At 35.7% G+C, this 17,187-nt stretch overlaps 2 protein-coding genes and 1 pseudogene across 2 annotated transcripts; all 3 read right to left on the bottom strand.

Moving 5' to 3' along the window:
* The window catches only part of LOC108366903 (fructose-1,6-bisphosphatase isozyme 2-like), a 56,355-nt pseudogene that overhangs the window by 36,954 nt on the left and 2,214 nt on the right, over positions 1–17,187 (bottom strand).
* LOC108366904 (AT-rich binding protein-like) lies at positions 7,621–8,457 on the bottom strand. Its single transcript, XM_017621390.1, has 2 exons — positions 8,303–8,457; positions 7,621–8,179 (listed from the first exon to the last, which is right to left on the bottom strand). Exons 1-2 carry the CDS (start codon positions 8,455–8,457, stop codon positions 7,621–7,623), a joined length of 714 nt encoding a protein of 237 aa, XP_017476879.1.
* On the bottom strand, positions 10,508–12,648 carry LOC108366902 (putative nuclease HARBI1). Its single transcript, XM_017621389.1, has 6 exons — positions 12,273–12,648; positions 11,945–12,214; positions 11,651–11,828; positions 11,447–11,585; positions 11,243–11,387; positions 10,508–11,085 (listed from the first exon to the last, which is right to left on the bottom strand). The coding sequence occupies exons 1-6, from the start codon at positions 12,461–12,463 to the stop codon at positions 10,866–10,868; spliced, it is 1,143 nt and encodes a 380-aa protein (XP_017476878.1). The 5' UTR covers positions 12,464–12,648; the 3' UTR covers positions 10,508–10,865.

The following is a 17,187-nucleotide window of genomic DNA, read 5'->3' as shown; positions in this document are numbered from 1 at the left end:
GGTGTGTCGCACAGGGGTCAAAGTTCAGATTACCCTACGAAGATGTCTTAACCGACTCCAATCATATCCTCGCCTATAGTAATATCGATTCAGAGTATTAAATGGAAAAAAATAGTCCATAGATGCATCCAAGCTAAATTTTAACGAACATTCATATTTTGCTTATTTTAATGTAAACAATTAAGTGCGGTGTGTGAATACAAGTAATACTTGCCATGGAATTTTGACATCTGATATTTCACAGCTTGCTGTCTCACACTTTCCTCAAGAAATAATGGAACGGGCATATTTTTCTGTGGAAAATATGTGTTGCCTTGTGCTCCGTCTTCACAAAAAAAAAAATCTTAAGAATTCCGCACTGCTTAAGAAAATTTGGCTTAATAAATTTTTCTTGACCTTTTTTTGTATGTATGTATATAGTTCCGCCAATTCTTAAGATCTGCGTACTAAGCTTAAAACTTCAAAAATGATTGCTACTGTCACAATTAAACTTGGATTCTCAACGATTTTTCAATTTTCAGCGATGAAGACTCTGATGTTATTCGTCGGACTAAAGAAATGTTGACAAACAATAAAAGAAACCCAGATTTGGTTTTTATCAAATCTAACTTCTTCATGTTATCGAAATAGTAATGGGTATTATTATAGATTTAATAATCGATACTGTTCTCCATATATTTATCGATTTTGCACACATGACATCCAATCTCATCACATTGCATCGCATTTCCTGACATCACTTCTACAGTGTGACCGCCCAGGCGCACTTATTTTTTCGATAGCAATTGAAATAGATTCTGTAATAAAAAATTTAGTTATCGAAAGATATGAAGTTCCTAAAATTTATCGAATCATCGAAATTGATCGATTTATTCATGTTTATTGAGTCATCGCTACGTGTAGCTTTATTCAAATTGATTAATGTTTATTGAACTGTTGAAATTTGTAGGCACAGAAAATTTGTTTTCGAAATTATCCAGTGGTAAAAATTTATAGTATTCGCGAAATTTGTCAAGTTAATGAAATTGATCAAGTTATCGATATTTATTGCATTATTAATATTGACATTTATCGAGTTATCGTGATGCATCGAGTTTTTTGGACTTATCGAGTTATCGATATTTATTAATTTACTGAAAACTGTGGATTTATCGAATCGAAGGTTTTCAAATTTTCAAAATATATAGAGTTATCGAAATTTTAAGGTTATATAAGTTTATCGAGTTATCACTGCATATCGAATTTTATCGTTCTATGAGAGAAATTGGTCGTTAGCTTTCGAAAAATATGCAGCTATCAAAATTAACCGAGCTATCGAAATTTATAGAGGCATCCAAAGTTTATCGAGCTATCGTTTATATCATTTTGGAGTTATCATTGAAATATCAAATTCATACAGTCGGTCAAACAATTGATCGAAATTTACCGACAAACTGGAGTGTTTCGCGTATATTCCAAGTATCCTCCAAAGACCTTTAGAGCTATACAAAATTGAAGTCATGTTTTCGTCCAAAGCAGGAGATTTTCCTGTAAGTAGTTTTGTAGAAAACCGTCCCAAGGTTCTTGAAAAACCAGAAAAACGGTCGAATTTCGGCAGTAACTGGCACTCCTAATAATAATAAAACAGTGACAAATATATCGATGTTTAAATTCTGTTCATTTTAATTTTTTTGCTAGAAATCAATGAGGTATGAGTAGTATACGTAGCTATATGCAGTGACTCAACCAAATGTGCCCGCGCTGTTTGTTTTTAAAGATTCACAATGTTTTTCAAGTTAAATATATTTTTGTTCTTTTTCTATAAAAAATATTCATTTTAGTCCAATGATGTGCAAGTTTCAAGCCACTAAAAGATCCCATTGATTTTTAATATATTTTTCTTTGCTGACGGATTTTCGTACTTTTTTCCATATAAACATGAATTTCTTATAGATAGTTCTAATAGACGATTTAACGATGAGCTGTATGAGCTTTACAACGATATAGACATAGTGCAGCGAATTAAAATTCAGCGGCTCCGCTGGCTTGGCCATGTCGTTCGGATGGACAGAAACGCTCCTGCTCTGAAAATATTCAACGCGGGCCGCGATGCTGGTAACAGAGGAAGAGGAAGGCCTCCTCTGCGTTGGAAAGACCAGGTGGAGAAGGACTTGGCTTCACTTGGCATTTTCAATTGGCGTCAGTTAGCACAGAAGAGAAATGACTGGCGTGCTGTTTTGGACTCGGCCAAAATCGCTTAGGCGGTTACAGCGCCAAATAAGAAGAAGAAGTTCTAATAGAATAATACGCCAGTTTTTATAAATTGCACTTGTTATATAAAAAACAACGCAAAAGACACTAAATTTTGCTTTTCATCGGACCAAAATGTATGGGCTAAAAAACTGCACACCCATAAATTTTCCAAAGATTCAGATTAAAAAATTTTATGAAAATTTGTTAAAATTTCTTGAATTTTGTATAAATTTTGAAACCTTGATTTATATTGCTTTTGTTTAAGCTTGAAAAATATTTTTTTAGAAAAAAAAAAAATAATAACTTTAATTTTAAATATTTTTTTTTTTTTATTTATTTATTTTTTATTATTTAATTAATTAATTTAAAATTTAATTTAACAAAATTTGAAATTTGAAAACAAAAATCAAACGTGAACACTTTTTTGCGTCACTGTATGTAAATATGTATTTAAAAAAAAATTTCTACAAATAAAAATTTTCCAACGATTTGCGATTGGAGAATTCTCTTGATTCACTTCTGTTTTTGAGCTTTCTTTACTATACTATTGGATACATGTAAAAAATGTGCGCAAACAAATGAAAAACAGTTGCGTTGTTTTACAAATAGACAGTCTCGGTCTAATGAAGTCGGGGTAAAAGTATCTATTGTTCTTGATTATACGTTTACGATAGTTACTTTTGCTCAATTGGAAGTTTATTTGTTTGCCTACCTAGTACGTTTCTTACTAAGCGACTTCTTACAATTAAAAGTTCGGCTTATTACACCGTGCAGCGCAGCTCCAAACTAATTTAGGTTCATCGGTATTTTTTGTAATGATATGTACATACCTACATATGTACAGACGTTTTATAGAACGGTTAGCTTAAATTATTTTTTAATGGCCTCTTTATTTTCCTGGGCGCTAATTGCCTAAATTACAGTATTCAAACGAATTAATACACACAGCTCTTGAATGCGCAATAAAAAAAAAAAAAAAACATGTATGTAGGGACGTATGACGCTTACAGAGAGCGCTAGAAACGCTTCAGAAAAGCCTCAAAAATGTTAGGGGAAAACGAAAAAAATCAAAAAGATCGATTCTACGCTAACAGATCGTCCCGAAGAAATCTGAGCAAGAACTAAAGGGAACAAGCATGATAAACTTTGGGGGTAATGTACTGATGCAGCAACTTAACCTATAAAAGGATGTATGGGGCTGATTATACATATACACATACATAGAAATATAGATGCAGATTAGTATATACATGTATACATTTGTACTTACGTTTGTAAGTATGTACATATACATGTATATATTAACTAAATCAATGAGAAAAGCACTTGTTTGGGTTGCGTGTCTAAAATTATGATTGCGATAAAACTAGAAATAATTTAATTTTCGTGCAATACGCTTTTATACATATACACACATACATACATATGTACAGACATATGTACATATATATACATACTACAAGTATAAATATGTGCATATATGTATGTAAATTCAAATTTTTTCCAGCAGATTCTTTATTTTTCCACACATTCTTAGTCGAATCAGAAATGCTTGTGATTTTTAAAGTTCAAAGAGAAAAATTAACAGAAAACAGTCAAGAAAAGATCTTACATACTAATGTATGTATATGGGACGTTTCACGTTAACCGGCCCAGAGCTCTGTACAAAATTCTAAGCAACTATTGTTTGTGTCACTTACTCATGGTGTTTTTTGTTGTGTATGTTGTGGTCTGTTGCATAATGGAAAAATGGGTCTCTGCTTTTAAAAATGCTTTGTCTGGCGGAGCTTGCAGGCTAAAACTAGTGGCTTGTCTCCTCAAAATAGCCCCTATGCCATCACTGATCATTGTTTTAATGAAATTTTTGCATAGCATTCTGAGAAACAAAAGCATAGTCTTCGCAGAAATCAGACTGCAGAATTATCTCGTCCTCTTTGAGAGTATCTTTTCTGCATTTAAAATAGCTTGACTGATTTTTAACGTTGAAATGGTGCTGAGAAAACTTCTTGAAATCATTTGATAGATCTGTGACATAATATTCCGCAGAAAAGCACTTTTTTTTTTTAAATACATCTGTCGATCAATTGCTAAGAGCTACAAATTATTTCGCAAATATCGTTTTCTTCTAAAATACATAAGACGTCTGAATCAAGTGCCAATTTTTTCGAAATAAACAGCATCAATCATCATTTTGAAGATTTTGATGGATGACGCAAGTATTGTGTGTGGCAGATATGAACCAGCGCAAGCATAATTTTTATGACGAAGCTCTGCGAACTTTGACAGAAATATTTGCTGCTAAGTCTGTCGAAGTTTGGCAGATTAAAGTGCTGGGGAGAGAAAGTCGCCTCTGGACATCTAGCAAAATGTCCGCGGAGTTGTGTCTCTCTGGGTGTGCAATGAATTGGCGGTCGAAGAAGCACACTCACGTTCGCGCATCCGACATTGTGGGGTTGCCAAATGTAAGAGCAACGTTTTCCTTACGGTTGGGAGCGAGATTCCAAACTGTACTTAGAATTTTTCTAAGAATTCATAATAAAAAGTTTATTTTTGTCGTAGAATTTTGTTTAATTTTTTTAATTTATCTAAAACGTGTAAAAAGTTTCAAATGTGGACTTACATACACGTCACCTGAAATGCAAAAAGATGTAACAAACATTGTTGCTGAAATTCAAAGAGTCGGAACTAATGAAACAAATAAACATTTTTAGTCACCACTTTTTCCATTTCAGTTACGTCAGTTGTTACGTCTTTTTGCATTTCAGGTGACGAGATATGGTTTTAAACAAACAAAAGCAAAGGAGTAAAATCTGGTCAAAATGTCGGGTCTCTATTACTTTTCACATGACTATACATTAGGGCGGGTCAATTTTTTTTTGTTTACTATGCGCGTATAGCATAGGGGGATTCCACGTGTTATTCTACGAAATTTTGCCGAAGAAATCATGGGTCTAAAACAGAGGTGGGCATTTGTTGATTTTCCAAACACATGTAATTAAGCTTAAATGCTGCTTGCTACGACGTCGACACATGTATACTATCATCGTCTTCGCGCGTCTTACGATAATTGACGATTGACTGATGCTACGCTATTACTACGGCAAATCAAATCAGTTGCTGTTGACAGTATTGGGACGCAAAGTTTTTGAAGTGGAAGTTTTTAATGGAATTCAGAGATGTTTGCGTTAAATCAAGATACATTAAACAGATAGTAGCATTATAAAAACATAACAAGGTAAAATCATTAAGAGGCAGTCTGATGTTTGGCAGCGATACAATTTACAATTTTTTGTAATTTTAAAACTCAAACTCACACACACACATTCACATTTTCAATCTCAACCCAATAAACATTGGGCTTGTTTAACAATTCGAAAATGATCGGAAAACCAATCTTTTTTTCGAGTCTCAACTTCGATAACCAATGTGGAATAGATTAGTATTGAATTCGAGAACTAGGCCAACCTCCAGCAAAACGGAACCTTCGTTTTCCAATGTATTTTTCCTTCGTTATGAATTCGAAATCCAGCCCATTAACGAATTGAAAATTTCCATTCAATAATGGGCTACACTGCCGGAACAAAGTATTGGCACCGTCAATTTTTCACAATATATGCAACAATTTTTATTCTAATATTTTCCCGCCAATTTTGTATAAAAATATGGTTTATTCAACAACAAAAAACATAAAAATAGAATTCCTAAACTTTGTGCAAAACTCGCGAAAATTCAGCAAATTTTTATCAAAATTTTCAACTTTTCAATCAGATTTTTTAGATTTTTTTTTTAGTATGCATTTTTGCAGCCCATTAAGTTCTAGTAAAAAAATGCACAAATATTCAACGCAGGCCTCGATGCTGGTAACAGAGGAAGAGGAGGGTCTCCTCTGCATTGGAAAGACCAGGTGGAGAAGGACTTGGCTTCACTTGGCATTTCCAATTGGCGTCAGTTGGCACAGAAGAGAAATTACTGATGTGCTGTTTTGGACTCGGCCAAAATCGCTTAGGCGGTTACAGCGCCAATAAAGAAAAAGAAGAAAGCCGAAATTAAGTTTTTGTTTTTAAGTTAACGATAATGGAGTACTTGGTTTTTTTTTCTAAAACTCTTTTCAACACTTTTATTGGGGTCAACGCGCCTAATTAGGGGTTAAAAATGTAGATGTTATGGAGCGCAAATTTTATTTTTTTTTTTTCGACAAATAACTGCGAAAAGTACCAAAAAAAAATTTGTTCGAGAAAAATTGTTTTCGTGTTGAACTATTCAAAGTTTGCCTATAAAATAATATTTTAAAGATGTTCACTTTTTGTGTAAGCTATTGTAATGGTAATATATTTTGTTATACTTTTATTAATATTCATTAAAAAAAAACGATTAATACCGACAAAGAAAACGTGATTAATGTTTAAAGTTTAAAATGGACTAAGAATTTAGAATTATGTATGTATGTATACTGTTTTGTTACTTTTATACTATGTACATATGTATGTACGTATATTTTTGAAGAATTGTCCTGCATTTTCAATCCATATTTATGGTCACCGTAGGTATAACATGTACATATACACCTGCGTTCAACTAAATAGCAACGAAATTCAAAATGATATTTTTGCAAATTAATTTTTAATAATTTTCATTTAAAATATAATTCAGTCTGTAACAGGAATAACAATAATAAAAGTTCCAAAGCTTGCAAAAATTGCAAAAAAATTAATCAAACTTAAAAAAAATTGTCTTAGAAATTTCCAAATTTTTATTCGGAATATTTAGAAAATTTTCGGGTATGCAGTTCTGTAGCCCATTCAATTGTAATCTAAGAAAGTGCAAGTCTCAAGTCGTTTAAAATTACCGTCGATTTTTTAGAATTTGTTTGTGCAGGGTGGTGCGCATTTTCTTCTATATAACACATGATCAAAATTTTTTTTATCTGAAAAAAAAAGTCCGCAACACCCTCCACAAAAGAAATCAAAAAAATCAACGGTAATTTTAAACGACTTGAGACTTTCACTTTCTTAGACTACAATTGAATGGGATACGGAATTGCATACCCGAAAGTTTTCTAAATATCCTGATTAAATGTTTGGAAATTTGTATGACATTTTTGGAAGTTTGATTAATTTTTTTGCAAGTTTTGCAAGCCTTGACACTTGTTAATATGATGTCTGTTACAGTTTTACATAATTATATTTTAAATGAAAATTATTAAAAATAAACTTAATTTACAAACAATATCATTTTGAATTTCATTGCTAATTAGTTGAACACAGTTCTACATATCGTTCTTTAAACTGAACGACTACTGCATACCATCGTTAGGCAGTTAAAAAGTTACAAATTAATACGCGTTAAATAAACGCGTACAAGAATATATGTACCTACAAACATATCTATTTACTTACTTTTTATTATCAATTCTTCCATTTGTATAGTTGGAGTGAGTATTTGTTCTAGTGGCTCCATTTTAATTCTTTCTGGTGGCAAAATGGCATGCTGTTGTTGCTGTTGTGGTTGCTGACGAAGTTGATGTTGCTGCTGAGAGAGTGGTTGCTGTTGTTGTTGTTGTCGTGGCTGCGCCTGTTGCGGCTGTTGTGTGTATGCACAACCACCCGCACTAGATCTTCTTCCACTTTCACTAGCAACAGATATGCCAGACATACCGGCATTGTAGGCGCCACCGGCGACAGAAGAAACATTGACATGCGTCGGCATAAAACCACCCCCTACCGCACTAGTAACGGACATACTAACAACTGGAGCTACAACAGAGGTGGGCGCAATCGACGAGGCATTTCCACTACCCACATGTCGGCTAGCCATATCAAGGTCAAAACCGCCAACGCCAACGCCGACGCCTCTGCTGCCACTAACGAGACTACCACTGTTCGCTTCATATAAACACCCACCCCTACCGAGCCCATTACCAAACATGCCGGGCATGCCATTACCACCCCTCATACCAGGCCCAGTAATAACGGCTGAAGCAACATGTGCATGTGCGGCCGCAGCAGCAGCATATTGCGCATGTTGTTGTTGTTGCTGCTGTTGATGATGTAATTGTTGTTGTTGGTATTGCCATTGCCGCTGTTGGTGTTGCTGCTGCTGCTGCTGATGGTGGTGGTGTAAAAGCTGCTGTTGGTGATGGTGATGCTGCTGCTGTTGTTGTAGCTGGTGATGCTCAAGTTGTTGTTGATGTTGTTGTAAGTGTTGTTTGTTTTGATTTTGCGACATGGCGTTGTGGAAGTGAAAACAAAGCACTCACAACGCCACCGTCGCACGTTTTCAAAATAGCCGGTTGCTTCTACTTTTTTTACTGTATATTCCACGGTACTTTTTGTTTTGTTTTTATTTATCTATTTGCTTGCTTTTGATACTTGTTTACGCGTGGTTTTCGGCACCCGCTTTCGCTGCTAATTCGGCTCACGCTTCTTCTTCTTATTTTTCTTGTACGTCTCCCACTCGTATGCGGGCTTTTTTTACTGTTTTTCGCACGGCGCCTTATGTACTTGGAATTTTTTTGTATATGTACGAGCAGGAATTCCTGCTACCTTTTACATGCCAAGCAAATTTTCAAATGCATTTTTTCGGAATTAATTTTTCGACTTCATCTACAAATTCTATTGTAAACACAAATATTCCACTTTAACTTGTAAAGGCACATAAAATTTGTAAATATTTTAAAAATTTTCCATTAATTTCGGCGTTATTAAATTTTTTTTCACGAGACGTGCAAATTTTCCAGCGAACAGCGTCAAATTCTTCACTCGTTTGAGAGCTGTCATTATATGACACTTGCTTTGCTTTAAAATTCGCCCAGAGTTGCCAAGCGTCTCATGACTCACCAAGGCAAGAAATGGCATGCTAGTCAGGGTGGTGTGCTAGAAAGGGCAAATTGTTTATTGCCTATTAGCAATTCTAACTTAAAATTTTTAAGCAGTCAGCCAATTTAAGATCTGCATTACAGAATAAAATTAGTCAATCGGGGCTAATCCATCGTAGTCCACCTTTTCGTGAAATTAACGAAAATTCGGTCATTCGGTATTGCAGCGAACGTGTATTCAAAGAATATGCTACGTTCGAAAAATCGGGCTATGATGGATTTTGTGATAGCCTCGAAAATTCAACATTAAACAAACAAAAGAAAAATAGCCGAAACTGGTCATAATGTCGTGTCCCTATTATTTCTCATATGACTTTATGTGTGATTGTCCATTCCCGCCCTCTTTTACATATTACAGTTTTTACTCTTAACGGGCCTTAGGGTAAAAATTTTATCCCGTTATGTTGCCGACGCTTAGTCTCTTTGAAGACTCAACAAAATTTTTTTCGGACGCCCACGATTTGAATTGGTAAAAACTGTTGGTTGACATTTTAATGAAATGATTTCTCTCTTTTCGAGTGAATTATGATTTTTCAAAACTGCTGATTTTTGGCATTTGGATCTTTGCCAATATAATGCAAATTTTTTACAAACGTAATTAATACATTTTTGCAACTCATACTGATCTGGCTCAAAACCCTCATATTCAATATCTTCCGCTATAGCACCCATCAAATTTTCAACTTTTTGGGAATGGGTACCCAAATTTTCACGTCAAATCTCAAAGACATGCAATCGAGAAAATTCGCAGTGTTAACATTTTGAATTAGAAAATTAGATAAATCAAAAAATAAACATGAAAAAAACTGTAGAAAATAAAGAGCTTGGATTAGGTTATGGAATACTATGCGAGCATCTGCAGGTCAATGCATCTACACTGAACTCTTTTATTCTTAAAATATTAACAAACAATATGTAAATAAAAATATTGAGGGCCGATAGGGGAAACATACTTAAAACATTGCCTAAATACTTGAAAGACGAACCAAAAAACACACAAAATCCTTCTTTTCTAAAACAACGACTTGCATAGAACACAACACAAATTATATAAAAATTTAATTGTAGAAATAAAGTCAATACCTTTATGTACAATACCCATTGCATACATTTTTAACTCACTCGACTTTTCACAATATTTTAATTACGTTAAATCCATTTCAATTTTCAGCGTGCTGACGCTGGACGAATAAAATGAACAATTGACGACACTTTTGTTGCTTTTTTCATTAACAACTGTTAGAATTAAACAAAAAATATATAACATGAAGTTTGGACAAAAAACTGATTGAAAAGCCTATTTTGGTTCAACAATTTTTACATACATTTTTTTATTTTGGCCTATGGCAGCAACCACTGCGTATTGGTTGTACTAAATTACAATACTTATGTACCTTTTTATTTGCACTTTTTGCAAACGAATATTTTTATTGCATACGAACACAAGACATTTTCATTTTATAAATAATAAATAACGTTCTTCGCTTTTATAGAACCCAAAATAAATTACATGAAGTACACCTTCTAGGTATTACTCGGCAATGATATAAACTTCATAAGCAAAAATAAATTAAAAACATACAAGCATAGAACTCACAAATAGATTAAGGACATTTAAAATTAAACGTAGGCATAACACAAACATACACGAGCAAATATGTGTATGAAATATAAAAAACAAAAAATATACTATAAATAGGTATTTGGCCTCTAAAATAAATACTGACTGTTCTTAGCTTTAGTGAACGCTTAAATAATATCAATCCAAGTATGTTCTGATATATTCACGGTGTTTGAAGCCAGCTGACCATTCATCTTCGTGTATTGCATTTGGCAACTTCTTTCGTTTCGGCACAATTGACATGAGGTGCTCATCCATGGCACAATCTTTGGATAACAAGTAGTTGTGCAGCGTGACACAAGCCGTGACAATATTTGCTGCAATCTGATGATTGTAGGGTAAAATCGTTTTAAGACAACTGCATGATTTTCAAGCAACGCGAAAAAAGAAGAATATATGTATGAGTTGNGGTAAAATCGTTTTAAGACAACTGCATGATTTTCAAGCAACGCGAAAAAAAAGAGGAATATAGGTATGAGTTAAAGTGGCAAACTTGTGATACTCGATAACCCTACCGAAAACGTGATGTTAGCATAACGACAGCCGTGTCTAGAACACCGAGCATTGATTCAAATACTGTATTGAGCCGAATTTCGGACTTAGAATTAGGATTGCGATATGGATTGATAAGAATATCCTCCAAATGGTAACCTCGATCCGCTGAGAAAAAAATATATGTACATACTTATCTATCATTGAACAATCCAAACAACGTTTACCAATTAACCATGTTGGCTCTGTTTTATAGAGATTCTTCACAATTCCCTTGATATGACTTCGATTCCAAACAAAAATGTCACTAGTTCCGCCCGATGCTCGCGGATTAACATCCAAAAAGCGCAATTTATGATCGCAGATCTTGATTAAAGAGAATGAAAGTATTAAACATTTTAAAAATAATTTTAATAAAATACATTTCTTACCACTTGCACATTGATAGTTAAATTTCCGTGTCTGCATTTGAAAGCGTTGTGAAAAGGTGGGTCTACTTTAACAAGGCGCACATGAAAACAATCCATTATGCCTACCACATTTGGTACACCATATTGCATATCAAATCCGCGCTTAATATCTTTAGCCTCATCACTATTCGAAGGGAATCTGAAAAACCAATAAAAAAAATTTATTTAAAACTAAAGCACCTCCATCCATGATAAAATACATTTAAATATTTTTATCATGCTTCATCCTAGCTCAGTTTACTGCACATAACTCACACAACATAATCTGTGGCCATAAAATGTACAATCAGCTCGCACACTTCTGCCACACATTGTTGAAGCGAACCCAAACTGTAAAATCTAAAACCATCCAAAGGTTTTAAAGCGTCAAAATGACCGTACGCCAAATAGGTAAGCGTAGCCAGCACGCGTAAATCAAGTGGCATCCGATTAGAGTCTACTTCCGAGCGATAATATGTGCGGAGACAAAGAACAAGTAGGAAATCTTGGTATAGCAATTTGTTGAAACGAAAAGCTTCCAAAAAGCTAAGAAAATGTAAATGAAGATTGTCAAACGGAAGCGTTATTTAATATGTGCACCTACTATTCATCCGGTATATCAAAAGGATTTGGAAGTATGCATTGTTCCTTGCGACGCACAAATTTTATCACATCTTTTGCAAATACTCTTTGTGTAGCTGTTGTGAAACGTCCATCATCCCAAATAATGTGCTTGTCCTGCAAGCTATCACTTGAAAGCCCAGTGAAAAGGCAAGTTGCTAAATCTAAATCCATTTTTTCATATGCAGCTACTTCCTATTTTTTTAAACGAATTTGTTTTGATAAAAATGAATAAATAAATCTTGTGAAATTACGACTATACACGCATCTAATTCGAATTTCGCCCTTCTTGCAATGGCGCATCTAACGGCACTTTTCAATTAACTTTCAATGGGGTTGCCAGCGTGTATGACGTATAAATAAACAAAATAAACCAGAAATGTTACAATATGCATTATTTTTTTTGTGGGTGGAAGGGTGTAAACTTAGAACGGATTTGTTTGTTAAAATGCCAAATATACGAGGCCATTATCAATTTTCTTCATTTTCCTGCAGCAGCACCTGATTCCAACTCGTGGGTGGATGACGAAATATGTAATAGAGCATGCTTGCCAACATACTCGCGGTCGTTTGCCACAAACAGGGAGCGGTGATCTTGCGTAAAGATGCGTAGCAAAGGCAAGGATGATGCAATTGCAATGTTTTTAACTTAGCTTTGTTATGCATGTGCTACCTTAATTTATTTATATTAGTGGTATTCACCAAATAGTGCAAGTGGGCTGGCACTCTGGCAAAAGAGCAGATGAGCCGAAGCAACAAATATTGACAACAGTCGTGGCTTCAGTTGATCTGCTCCTTTCTTTCTTGTATGTATGTATAGACATTCCAATATAGTACTTTAGCGTCATTTACCCAAAATTCAATTAACGCACATGGCTTGGATGCATTTATCCGCCGATGTACACGCTGCAAGCATCAACACAGTCGCTAACCACGCCACAAACGACGACCATGCTCACTGAAAATCAAAGTTTTTAGATTTTTGGCGAACATGATCGTTAGCCGCCCCACAAACGACGAACATGCACTGCGAGCATAACATGCCCGCGCATATGTTCGTCGTGTGTGGCGACTAGCCGTGGGTAACACAGTGCGGCGCCGCGCCATTGCGCTGATACCGAGAGCTGAGTTACTGGCGCCAATACCGATTTTCACAACTCAGTAACGCAATGGCGCCAGCAACACCGGAACCAGTGTTGCCAAACATGAGCTTTTCCTACCAAAACTGGTAGGTTTTTTCCATTTGGTAGGTTGGTAGGCTATATTCGATTTTGGTAGGTTCCGCGACAATAATAGGTATTTGCGAGAAATATATAATATGTATCTCCAAAAATTTTAGCAATCTTGTTTACACGAATATTTCACCGGTGGAGTCCACCATTGTCTACCTGACAGGGACTTCATTGCATGACTTGAGGAATATCACCAAAACTAACCTATTGGTCTTTCAATATGGTAGTAGATAGGTATTCAGTTGAGGAATGCACTGCGACCAGGAGATCTATTCTGCCCTCAATATGGTAGTAAGACCCAATGTTACATATGCGGTACTGGTGACCAAAAGTTACGCATGTAAAGGCGGGTTCCACCTTTAGCAAGCCACGCCGACTGGTCCACGTGGCCTCTACAGGAGCTATGTTTTTTGTCTATTCTATTTGAAAAAGAGGCCTGCTGGAGCACCCTACGACTGACCAATATGATCAGCAAGAAAATTTCGGGTCTTCGGGATCATTTGGAGGCTCTAAAGCCGTTCCTGAATAATCCCGAGTTATCCTTCTACAAACCCTACAAGGTCACAACTCCTGAAAGGACCTGCAGTGAAGTGATAATAACTATGATTGACGAAAGGTCCCACGCATGGTATCCAGACGGATCAAAGATGGACGACGAGAGTACCGGGGCAGGCAAATTTGGAACGAAGTTCCAGAAAGTCTACCAATTTACACTTACCCAACTATATTCCAGGCGAAAGTCTTCGCAATCGGAGTCTTTGTAGAAAGACAAATGGGGCCAAATTAAATATTATGTCGGATAGTCAGGCAGGTTAAAGGCCTTAGACTATTTTAAAACGGCAGCAGGCTAGTGAAAAGCTGTAAACTTTTTTGAACCACGTGGGAGCTCACAATAACGTAACGCTGTGGTGGGTTCCGGGACGTGAAGGGTTTGAAGGCAACGAAAGCTGACTGTCTCGCAAAGCGTGGAACCCAAATGCACTTGCATGGTCCCTAGTCTTTTGTGAGCTGGTGGAGAAACCCCAGCAGACTGATACACTTTGGGGAACGATTGTCTTCTTCATCCAAAATTTTAAGCATGGCGCCCTCCAAAGTGCCTAACTTCTTAAACAGAATAAGGCTGGAGTGATTACAATTAGGGTTAAGCACAATAGATTTTCTTAGGTCCCAGCGCGTGTATCTCCGACGTAATAATAATAATAATAATAATATGCATGTGTAAAGAGACAAACATTTGTGTACGTCTGTACAGTAAAATGAATTGTTATACGTAGTTAATATGTTTCTATTGTCTTAGCTGTGTTTTAGTTTTTCTAAATGTTATGTTATCTACATTTTTAATAAACTTGATATTAAAAGCAATATTAAAAACTTTTTTGGTAGGAAGTTTTGGTAGGAAAAAAAATTCTCCGTGGCAACACTGACCGGAACACTGACAACACCGGGCGGCGCAAAGAACCAGCAAAGAACACACAAAAGAAATGTAACTTCTAAAATCTGCAGCACAAGGCGAATTTTTACAAGGTGGTGTTGCTAAAATTAGCCGCGGTCTTTCTGCATGTGAAAATTATGTGTTTGTTGTATTTTTGGGTTTTGAACTTGGGTATACTTGAGTTGTTTTTCCCCAACCGGTACCACCTTGTATTAATACACCTTAGTTTAACACCGGAACACTGACAACACAGGGTGTCGCAAAGAACCAGCTAAGAACACCCGAAATAGAAGTATCTCTTGTAAAATGTGCAGCACAAGGCGAATTTATACAAGGTGGTGTTGCTATAATTCGTCGCGGTCCTTCTGAATGCGAAAATGATGGGTTTGTTGTATTTTTGGGTTTTGAACGTGGGTATATTTGAGTTTTTTCTCAACCGATATCACCTTGTATTAATTCACTTTGGTGGCGTGTAGCAATAATTTAAAAAAACAATGCGAAATAAAATAAAGCCAAAGAAAATAAAATAATGTAAAATAAAATATACAAATAAAATGAAGCTAAAAAAATAACCAACAATTTAACAAAAAAACCGATTTCGAGTCTCATATAAAACTTTAAAGAGTACCCTATTAATTTCTTCATGATCCAATGATCGGATCTAAACCACATTATTATGGGACCATCTCAGAGGTACCACCTTTCCTTGCAAAAAAAGAATTATAAAAACGGTTAACAGTTACATAAAAAAAAAATATTCAGACGAATTGATAACCTCCTCCCTTTTTTTGAAGTCGGTTAATTGGATGTGTAAACATTTTTCTACGACAAAACATTCGGTTCAATTCAGTGACATACCTAAACAGGTTCTCAGGACAAATAAATGACTTTTCCGTATCCACTTCGGGAATAGTTTAGGACTAGTTCAAGATCAATTCGTGACTAATCGCGATCAACCCCAAAATTATCCCGAACTAGCCTCAAAATAAGCCTGAGTTAGTACCTAAATGTTCTTAAAGTAGTCAATGCGATTCGAAACGCGACACGGACTAATACAAATTCATAGCGCCAAGTATTCGAATCCGAATCATTTGCTTTTCGAATTGCAATACATAGTAGATCCCCTGAATAAGTCGCAAAAGGGCCAGAGTCGTGAATTAGTCTCCATTAGCTCCGAAATGGTACTTAAATAGTAAACAGATCTAGAAACGGACCAAATAATGCCGAAACTAATCCGTAAATGGTCCCGAAATGGTCCTGAAGTAGTCCTGGGGTCTACTCTTATTGCGATTCGAATCTAATGCGATTCGAAACGCGACACGGACTAGACAAATTCATAGTACCAAGTATCCGAATACGAATGACTTGCTTTTCGAATCGCAATACAGAGTGGACCCTGTGAACCAGTCCCGAAAATGCCTGAACTAACCCTAAACTAGTCCTTAACTCTCAAATGGACCAGAGTCGTCAACTAGTCCTTAAATAGCTTTAAGTAGTCCTGAACCGTTCCAGAAACGGTTCTGAAATGGTCCTAAATTAGACGTGAACTATGTAATACCGAAGTGGCTCTGAAATAGCCCTGAATTAGGCCATAAATGTTCATTTTTACATGCAAGAAACAACTACAGATTTCCTTCTGGATTAACGCAAATTTTACCCATACCGAGAGCTACGATGTTTGCACATCAAAAACTGTTGAATGCCAATCGGACCGAGGATCGAATCTGAGCGCTAGGCTACCGCGGACGCCAAAATCACTTGCTTTGTTTGCTTCGTTTATTTTTCATTCACAGCTGGACGTTTTGGCCTGAGTTTTCATCGCAAATGTTCCTTATCCGCATTAATTTTGAGGATTAGCCGCAGGACTTAATCCGAATCGTCTTATTTTTCCTAATCAACAGCTGCTAGTTCCAGAGATGAATTAACGCGAATTAACGAGTAAATCCGGATCAACGCTAAGGTCTGTCAATGCCTTTACAAGGGATCGCGGCAACATCAAATTTTTTACATTATAGGCCATACCTCAATGGGCAATGGCAAACTTGCAAATTTAATTCCGCCAGGAAAAAAAATCTTATAAGAAACCATGGTACAATAAAAACAGGTAGAAGCCAAATTGACATCAAACCTACAAAAGTCAAAGTTTTCGGGAGAGTAAAAATAAAAATGAGCGTGTGTAAGGAAAAATAAAAAATTACATTTCGCTGGTTGACGTTTTTAAGTAAATTTCAAGT

This window comes from Rhagoletis zephyria, unplaced genomic scaffold (genome assembly GCF_001687245.7).
Source record: "Rhagoletis zephyria isolate East Lansing unplaced genomic scaffold, Rhagoletis_zephyria_1.1 Rzeph_scaffold_02442, whole genome shotgun sequence".
NCBI lineage: Eukaryota > Metazoa > Arthropoda > Insecta > Diptera > Tephritidae > Rhagoletis > Rhagoletis zephyria.
The sequence above is the reverse complement of the archived record's forward strand: the minus strand, read 5'-3'. Positions and strand labels throughout refer to the sequence as shown.

Excerpts from the sequence above, each read along its gene's own strand:
- LOC108366902 (XM_017621389.1), bottom strand. The coding sequence starts at position 12,463 with ATGGATTTAGATTTAGCAACTTGCCTTTTCACTGGGCTTTCAAGTGAT. Across the intron at positions 11,829-11,944 it reads ATGGCCACAGATTATGTTGT|ATTCCCTTCGAATAGTGATG; the intron begins GTGAGTTATGTG and ends TTGGTTTTTCAG. Across the intron at positions 11,388-11,446 it reads AGAGCCAACATGGTTAATTG|CGGATCGAGGTTACCATTTG; the intron begins GTAAACGTTGTT and ends TTTTTTTCTCAG.
- LOC108366904 (XM_017621390.1), bottom strand. The coding sequence starts at position 8,457 with ATGTCGCAAAATCAAAACAAACAACACTTACAACAACATCAACAACAA. Across the intron at positions 8,180-8,302 it reads CAACACCAACAGCGGCAATG|GGGTGGTAATGGCATGCCCG; the intron begins GCAATACCAACA and ends GCCTGGTATGAG.